The sequence below is a fragment of the Elephantulus edwardii genome, unplaced genomic scaffold (genome assembly GCF_000299155.1).
Source record: "Elephantulus edwardii isolate Elephantulus edwardi_28Jun2011 unplaced genomic scaffold, EleEdw1.0 scaffold00105, whole genome shotgun sequence".
NCBI classification, from domain to species: Eukaryota; Metazoa; Chordata; class Mammalia; order Macroscelidea; family Macroscelididae; genus Elephantulus; species Elephantulus edwardii.
The window spans coordinates 8,173,713-8,183,151 of record NW_006399855.1 but is presented as its reverse complement, the minus strand read 5'-3'; the positions used below and the strand labels follow the sequence as shown (position 1 = coordinate 8,183,151).

Here is a 9,439-nt window from a genome sequence, read left to right as displayed (position 1 = left end):
TTGTCAAAGCCAGTTCTGATTAATCTCCTTTGTCAGTGTGTCCTTTGCCATTCCCTATCACTCCTCCCTGAGAGAGACTTCACCCTGATTCATAAGTTAATGTTTCTTTAATCTGTCTCTAAGTCCTATAGGATTTGACCTTTATAATCTTTTTGTGAATTTGAACAATTTGTTCTTTTGAAAATGATAGTTATTGATTTGTAGTCTTCATTTTTTTCCTCTTCTGTTTTAAAGTAGTCTAGGCTCATTTCAGTGGCCTACTGGTAAGAAGCTGCCCTGCAATCCCAAAGGCATGTGGTTTGAATCCACCAGCTACTCCATGCAAGAAGGACAGGCTGCCTCCTCCCATGTAATTAACTGTTTCTGAAAACCCACTGGAGAGTCAGCTATGGCTCAGTTCCAACTCTGTGGTACAGAACAACAGGCTTAGTTCTAGTCTTTTCTTACTAGGTGTCAAAATTAACTAATGAAGGCAAGGAGTTTCAGTGACTAAATAACCGCATAAAAGGGGAAACAGTCCTTCCTCTTTATCATAATTGTCTACTTCAAGAAGAAATCAGTAACTTAATGATTAAATCCATATGCTTGAATTTTGAGATATTTACAAAAGGCCATCTTCAAGTCTTCTTATGAATTGTGACCTGGCATTTAATGAAAGCATGAATTCTATTCTGTACACTTAACCACTACCAAAGATCTTCTGACTGCTTTGTTAGTATTTTTAAGTTTACCCGTAGCCACTTAGATTATATTTCTAAATGGAAATAATAGAAAGACTTTAATTACTAACACAACAAGATAGTTGTCAGCATCTAAAATATTAGATTATTAAATTTGACTTTTCATCAATGCTACTATGGGTTTTTTCCTCCCTGATATATAAGCATAAATGGAAATCTGAACTTGAGAGGATTTGCTGATACCCTATCTCTCTCTCTCACACACACACACACACACACACTCCCATACACACATACTTTTTTTTTTAATGAAAAGAGTTTTTAAAAAGAAAAAAACAAACCAGAACAGATTATATTGACAAAGCTGCCCGTTACCTTTGCAAAAAGTCCCTGTCAAAAGATAAACTTTAAAGCTAGAATGCATGAAAGAGTTCCAAGATAGAATTTAAATTTAAACTGATTCTTTATAGATAAGCTTTTTAAAAATCCACCTCTTTGCTTCAAGTCAGGATTTTAAAAATAAATTTCCCCTTTAAATCTCTTGAGCGATTTTCATTTTTTGCAAGGCCGCACTGCTGGTGTCCTGGAAAAATGGAGAGTTAGAGCTTTATCAGTTGGTGCCCTGAGGTATGTGGCAAAGAAGCTAAATCCTTGAAGATTAGCAAAAAAAATGCAGCACATGGCAATAAGGGGCTTATATGACTACTAGTATTAGTTCAGGTGAAAGAAGTATTGCTTATACATAAAACTGGACAAATCCACTGACAATGTATTTTTAGTTAGCTACAAAGGAGTCTTATATTGCTGGACTTTACCTCTTTGGTGAATTGGAAGCTTAGTAATCCACTGTAAATGCTCTTCTTCTCGCCCCAATTCTCGGCATTACTCCAAAGTGCTGCTCTTTTATTTTAACCCTTAAGAGCTCATGTTGTCCCCAGATTTGGGCTCTGTGCCATTAAAAGATGGCTTTAGTTACACTGTTTAGTAATTGTCATTTAGCTGTTGCTTTGAGGGAAGTACATGTGAGAAAATATGACTGTAGAAATATCTCATTATTTTGGTTGGCATTTGGGTAACAATATGAAAAAATCTGGTAGGAAATTTTTATACATTTTCTTTAGCTGTCTTTATTGTTAGCATTCTCATTTATTTTTCTAGTTTTGCTTGAATGATTAAGTTAAATCTTATTTCTCTCTTTTAAGAATGAACTTAAAATATTTGAGATAATTTTTAGGTAGACTTACTCTTGTTCCTGGTTTGCCTAGGATAATACTAGTTTCTGCCTGGTATGAGGCAGAAGAAGCTGCCTCTTTAACTCTCAGAAGTGTCTTTGTTTGCATAATTTGTTCACCCTAATTACAGATAAACTTGAAAAAAGAATCTAAAGAATCTTGTGTTAACAGATTCTAAGTCATTGGTTAATTTAACACATTTACTGAATATCTGTTATTGAGGCTTATTTGTACAATTTTTAATCTAATGTGTCTTCTTTTTTGCTTAGTTTTTCCATATTAATAGTATTTTCAGAGTAAGTAATAAATAAATCAAATATAGATTCTTTTAGCCAGCCTTGTAACTTAAGACAATATGAAATACCAGCCAGTTCAATTAAGTGGAGGTAAAGCCACATTAATCTCAATCTCTGTATATACAAACTAGTTAATTTTCCATAGAGAAAATTTATAACTAACCTTAGCCTTCTCACAGTTGTGTATCATTCATCAGAAGAAATACTGGCAAAGTGAATACCTCCATGATATGCATCAACATTTCCAGAAAAAGGACTCAAAATGTAACAGAGTTAAAGAGCAGTGTGGTAGAATTTGGTGTCAAGGGAGCCGGACACTGTCCTTAGGCCATTTGCTTGGTGACTTCTTAATGGTGGGCAAAACATTTTCTCAAAGTCATTGGAGTCTTCATTGCTTGGAAATAATATTACCATATACATCTACCTTGTAAAATTATAAAAGAACAAATTAGAAAATATATATGAGACATACTTTGCAAAGTGCTGCACAAATAGACCTTATATACTCATAACAGAATTAGACAAAATACAATATAAAGTATAGTAATAGTCAAGTAGAATTGTTTGAAAGGTAAGGCAAATATCTTATTTTAAAAGAAACATGTATTACTTAAATGCTTAAATAATAGTATCATAGGTTGAAGACATGAACTTTATGTAACTATAAGGTTTTTCAGAATTGGCTATGGGGATATTACATAGTTTATAAAATCTTTAATTCCCTGAATTAAAAAACAATCACCAACCAACCAACCTTACTTCATTTTATCCTTCATTTTAGTATTTATATAAAAAAACCTTAGAATGGAAAAAAGGAAAGAAGTGGAAAAGAAAGGAAAATTTATTGCTTCATGTGTGATCAGTTTATAAAACAATAACCATAATACGTACCACATGATTGTTATAAATCCAAATTAATCAGAGCGTAATGTCTGGCAAGTAATAAATCATTCATAAATGTTTAATTTACTTATAGTTGTTTATCATCTCAAAGGTAATACTAAAAATGTAAGGAAAATATAGACGTTTTAATAGTTCACAAAATAAGATTGGACCATTGCTTTTAAAAAATGTTTAGATATTGGACTCTTTTAAAAAAATCTTGTTCAAGTGAACACAGATTCTTGCCGTAACCCAGTAACATTTTCCCTTCTGACTTTCATAAAAACCAGCAGACTATATTTTCCAAAGACTGGGCTCATTGAAGAGACTTCTACCAAAACAGAAGCTGTTTAGAGAATGGCAGGAGTAAGAGGATCAAATGAGGTCAGGCAAAAAGAGAGACCTCTGTAAAAGAGAAGGGAGAAGCTTGATAAGACTATAATGGGAAAATGTGTTGTTATTTTGTTGTGTGACATCAAGGCAGAACCTACTCATTGCTGACCCTTGCAGTGGGTTTTCAGAGGCAGTAAATCACACGAGAGAACATAGCCTGTTTTTCTTCCATGGAACATCTGGTGGATTTGAACCATATGCCTTTGGGATTGCAGCACAGCTTCTTACCACTAGGCCACCAGAGCTCACCTATAATGGAAAAACATACAATTAATGTCAATTAATGGGCAATTAATGCTTAGAAAATATGGTTTAACGCTTTATTGGAACAGAAACAACTGGAGTACTGAGGTCAATGGAGGAATGAATGAGAAGTGAACAGATAGATACAATGAATTGAAGACTGAAAAATGTGAGATGTTATGAGCTGGGGTTTGAATGAAAGATAATTATTTCTTAGATAAGAATTGAGCACACTTAAACACTAGAGAAAAATAATCAGTGGAATGGAAAGGTTGAAGACAGTCTAAATATGGTCAATGATGGAGGCAAGTTCTTTGGAAGGCTGGAGGACTATGTAGTACTGCTGTGTATACAAAGGAATATGTATGTTTTTTGAGCGTTGGAAGGTTCTACCTGATAGCCGCAATATATTTTTTCCTATTACTTTTATGAGTAAAAGGAAAGGAATTGATGAGATAGAATCTTGAAAGAGGTAACAGTTTGAAGCCATAACTTCATATCAGATTGTGATGTTTAGGTGCTATTGAGTCCAGTATGACTCAGAGCAACCCTGTAAACAACAGATGTGAACCCTGTCCTGTCCTGTGGCATCTTCATCACTTTATCATCAGATTATGATGTTTTGTGGCGTCATCAGAACCAACCCATCGCTGACCCTCCAGCAAGTTTTCAAAGGTAGTAAATTGCACAAGAAGACATAGTTTCTCTCTCAGAGCAGCTGGTAGATTTAAACCGCTTGCCTTTGAGAGTGCAGTGCAATTTCTTACCATAGGCCACCGGACATAGGCACTGGGGGGAAAAAATCAAGAAACAAAACAGACAAATGTTACCTTAACTAAATAATAAACATAGTATTAAAGATTTGGGGGAAGCCGGGATTTTTTAAGAGTGTATTTTATAATTTGGTTGTTGAGACTATAGGTGACAAAACATACACCAACTGAAGTTTCTGCGTGTGTAGTCCAGTGACATTGATTAGTTATTGAGTTGTATAACCTTTCTGACCCTCCTGAGTTGTTTTTCCCTTCGTTACATAAACTGTCCCCTAAGTTTCTGAGCTAATCTTTTGAGTTGTCACTTTGATCCCACATAGATAGTTCTTTAAAAAGTGTAATGCACAAAGCAGATAGTTCTTTAATAGTTAAGCTTAGCTATTTGAATTTAAAACTATAAACAATATTTTTTTTAAGACTCAAAGATCATCTTAATGCAATAGTTTTGGGGTTTTGTTTAACCCAGATGGCTCCAGAAAGTCTGTAGTGCATTAGAATTTTAAATTATCTTCAACATTTCCCCCCATTTAATCAGGATTATTCTATAGAATTTTTATCACAGTGTTTATTAATGTTAACAGAGCACCATCCATTTCTGGTCTTGTGGCAAAGATGGGAGTTGTTCATGGAAGCAATTAGCCACACATTCTGTTTCTTCCTCCTGTTCCTACCTATCCTTCCTTGGTTGTCTGGGTAAATAGAGACCAGTTGGTGTGATGTGGATGGCAACTGCAAGTTTTTGTTTTTGTTTTAATCTTATTTTAATTAAAGTTTACAGAGACTTTGGATTTCCATTCATTCTTTGTTGCACTTTTCTGCCTGCCCCCCCATTTGCTTTTCTTTTTAAAAAGTAAAAAAATTCTTTCATTGTATTCAATCCCTTCCCCCAAGTCCATTCCACTATCCTACCTTTCTTCTGAACTCCTGGCAAAACCCCCATCCTATACAATAAAGTAGGTGCTAGAACAGAACACTAAATGTTATTAGGCCAATTAACTACATGTCTCTTCAAACATTTAACATAAACTTCCAGTCCAATGAACAAAAGTCCATGAGAGATTTAGTTGTACATAAAGAGTCTCACCAGCTAGTTTGTTTGTTTTGGTTATTGTTGTAACTCTATCTCTCACACCGCTTTTGGCAATTCACCGTTTTTAAGTATATAGCTGATTGATAGCCCCATAGTAATCAGCCGTGCACAAACACCCTTAACCAATGTGAATTTTCTATAACCATAAACTGAAATTCAGTACCCCGTAAACTATAATCTCACTTGCCTCCTTATTCCTCCCCTGATAATCACTTATAAACTGGTCAAACAGTATTTATTCTTTTGTGCTTGACTGACATCACTCAGCACAACATCAAGTTCCATCCATATTGTAGCAAGCAAGTATCAAGATTTCATTTCTCTTACTAGCTGAGAATTATTCCACTGTGTGTACCACATTTAGTTTATCCATTCTTCCACGGATAGGCACAGAATTGTTTCTGCCCATTGACTATTGCGAATTGCAGTGAACATTGGTATACAGTTCTCTTTGTGAGTGTTTGCTTTTGAGTCATTTACCGTAAGAGTCCAAACTCAATGGAATTACCTTGCTTTTCTGTGTCTTAGAAAGTTGATGGGATAACTGTCTTACACATTATTTTTGACAGGATACAGTCTCACAATTTTTGTACTGCTTGTTTTGGTGGAAGATTTCTGAGTTTTCCTTCTTCGACTGGTTTGCATCTTACATTGTTTCTGGCTTCCAAAGCTTTTACTTTACCTAAGAATGGAATTGCTGGATCATGTGATAGTTCTGTTTTAGGTTTTTTAGGAGCCACCATATTGTTTTCCACAACAGTTACTATTTTGTGTTCTATCAGCAGTGGATAAGGATTCAATTTTCCCCATGCTTGCCAACAGTTGTTATTTTGTATGGTTGGCTTTTGTCTTTGTTAGTTTTGATCTTAAACATCCTAATAGTGAAGTGTTACTGTGTTTTTTTTATTTACATTTCTGTGATGACGATTAATGTTGAATATCTTTTTCATATCTTTTTTAGTCATTTGCATATTCTCTTTGGTGAAATATTTAAGTCCTTTACCCATTTTATGACTGGAGGCAGGATTTTGAAGCTCTGTCTTACATACTTTGGACATGTTATGAGAGGCCAGTCTTTGAAGTAAGATATCATGCTTGGAAGGGTGGAGAGTCAGTACAAGAGAGGAAGACTCTGGATGAGCTGGACTGACACAGTGTGGCAGTGGGGTGAGGTGTCAGAGACTGTAAATTGGCTCAGGATAGGGCAAGGCTCACAACCGTTGCTCATAGGGTGGCTGTCAGTTGTAGTCAACTCAATGGCACATGACAACAATCTGATACGTAGTTTCTGAAGATATTCTCCAAGACTTATCAGTCTTTTCAGTATTTTGGTAAAGTCTTTTGATAAAAGATTTTCATTTTTGTTTTTAAAGTTTTTTAGATTTTCATTTTTATAAGACCTCATTTATCTTTTTTGCCTTTTGTTGTTTCCGCTTTTGTTTTATTAGATGATTAATTGTTAAAAGCTAAGGCTAGCAGCTTGCTCCCTCCTCCCCATTTTGTTCTAAGAACATTTTGGTTTAAGTTTCACATTTACATTTTTTTTTTTTTTTTTTTGCAGCTTGATACTTCTTTATTCTGGTAATGGTGCTATGCTTTTTTCCACATTTACATTTTTAATCCATTTTTTATTTCTTTTTGATGTGAGGCATGGGTTATGTTTTGTTTTTCTGCATATAGAAATTCCATTTCCCTGGCATCATTATTGAAGAGGCACTTCTTTCTTCATCAAGTAGACTTAACACTTCGCCAAAATCAGTTAACCAGAGATGTGTTGGTTGATTATTTCTGGACTTTCAGTTCTTATTCACTGGCTTATGTGTATCTTTTATCAATATTAAGTTGTTTGACTATAGTAACTATATAATATTTTAAAATTAACAAATATAAATTCTGCTACTTTGTTCTTCTACTTCAGCTTTGCCTTAGCTATTCAAAGAGAGCTCAGCTGGTGCATCTGTAGGAAACTGCACTGCTAACCCAGAAGCCATGCCTCTCTGGCTGTTTTAATTCACTAGCAGCTGCTTGGGAGAAGGATGGGCAGTCTCCTTCCATGCTATTTACAATCTCAGGAACCCAATGGAAGGTCAATTATGAGTCAGAACCAACTCATGTAAGTGAGTTTATTTAGGACCTCTTGCTATTCCATATAAAAGTGAAGACTCACTTTTCCATTTCTTTTTTTTTTTAAATTTTATTATTTTTGTGTGTGTACCGTCAAATCGGATTTGACTGGTACAGGAGGAGATGGCCCCTCAATCTCCAGCAGAGCATCTGGTGGATTCCAACTGCATACCTCTGGGATTGCAGTGCAGCTTCTTGCCACTAGGCCATCAGAGCTCTCTACTTTTCCATTTCTGTAAAAAAGATTACTGGGATTTTGATTGGAAAGTTGGAAGATTTTGATAGACTTACATGATTTTAGATTGTTCTTGAACAAATGGTAAAAATAATAGAACAATAAAAAAGTTGTAATTGTAAGATATTTTCTTAAGTACTTGTTGCACACCTATGTGCCATTATTTTTTAAAAATTATCAAATAATAGATCTTGATGTGATAGTAGATACAAACTTCAAAAGGAACTAGGTAAAAAATTACAGAAAAAATAATGGATTTGCTAAGTGTAATAAGTGTAGTATATTAATAGTATATTGAGCTTTATATGTATATTCAACTTTGCAACCATTACACTGTTAAATTAATGATTTATAACTAAAGATACTTTTGGTTGTCCCAGTAACTAACAGTATATATGAGATATAGTATCCAGAGTTCAGGATATTAAATATCTGACAATACTTGGGACAACAAAGGATTGCCCCACCCAAAGCCACTGAAACCCATTGGAAAATCATGATTTAACTAATGTAGAACTGCAGAGTTTTATCATTCACTTAATATTTATTAGCTGTACCGTAAGATCTGTAGAGCCAAAAATTGTGAAGAATGCCTTTAAAAAAAACTTCATATATTCTTTCTTAATGAATTTCTAATATGTCACTTATTTGAGAGGTCTTAGCTTAGTCACTGCCAGCACCATAAATTCCTTAAATTTTATTTCCTTGCAGAACATTTAAAATATTTTTACAACTAGGCATAAATAGTAAAATTTAATTCTACATTTACATTTTCAGCCTTTTTGTTTGATAATATAAATTTAAGATTGATTCAGTGTTTGTTAAGACCTGTAGTTATATTTTATCTAACCATGCCAGTATCATTGCATTTTTTACTATTAAGATTTGTTTATCAAATACTTAAGTGCTCCAACAAATTATTTGAACAACAATTTTTTCTTTTAAAATTGAGCAAGTCTAAGAAAATTTAGAAATAGCTTTACTTCTATATGTATATAAAGTAATTGTGACTGTAGAATTTTTCATGATGTCAGGTACCCTTAAGAAACAAAATCATAAAATAGCCCACGTTATCCTTGCAGCTAGCGTTGTAACCATGGTTGACACTTAAACTTGTTTATCAAGTTTGTGGAGATGGGGAAGTAGGCAAAGACGTAGGAGGTGCTTTTACAGAAAAATAAAAAATTAACTCTAATGTACCAACTTCTGCAGATAAAAGTGGAGCCTGTTGTTCCAGCTTCAAGTCCAGTTATCCCCAGGTTAACTCTCAGAGTTGGTGCTGGCCAAGACAAGATGTAAGTAGCAAAGTTTTGAATCAGAATGAAACAAATTAACTTAATCTTTTCTATATCCATTTTTAGTATATTTAAGACTTGACATGTTTTCCTGATATGGACTTAACTTCTTTTTTTTTTAAGAACACTTGATTTTTTTAAAAATTTCTGTTGGTTTCTGTCTGGGATATAATGAGTTTTGAGTGGGGTTTTTTTT

The 9,439-nt window shown here is 34.1% G+C and overlaps 1 protein-coding gene across 1 annotated transcript in view; it reads left to right on the top strand.

Annotated features, from left to right (window-relative positions):
- The window catches only part of TAF3 (TAF3 RNA polymerase II, TATA box binding protein (TBP)-associated factor, 140kDa), a 255,515-nt gene that overhangs the window by 184,421 nt on the left and 61,655 nt on the right, over positions 1-9,439 (top strand). Inside the window, exon 4 of the mRNA XM_006891852.1 lies at positions 9,161-9,243. Within this exon, the coding sequence (XP_006891914.1) occupies positions 9,161-9,243 (83 nt within the window). The remainder of the gene's footprint in view (positions 1-9,160; positions 9,244-9,439) is intronic.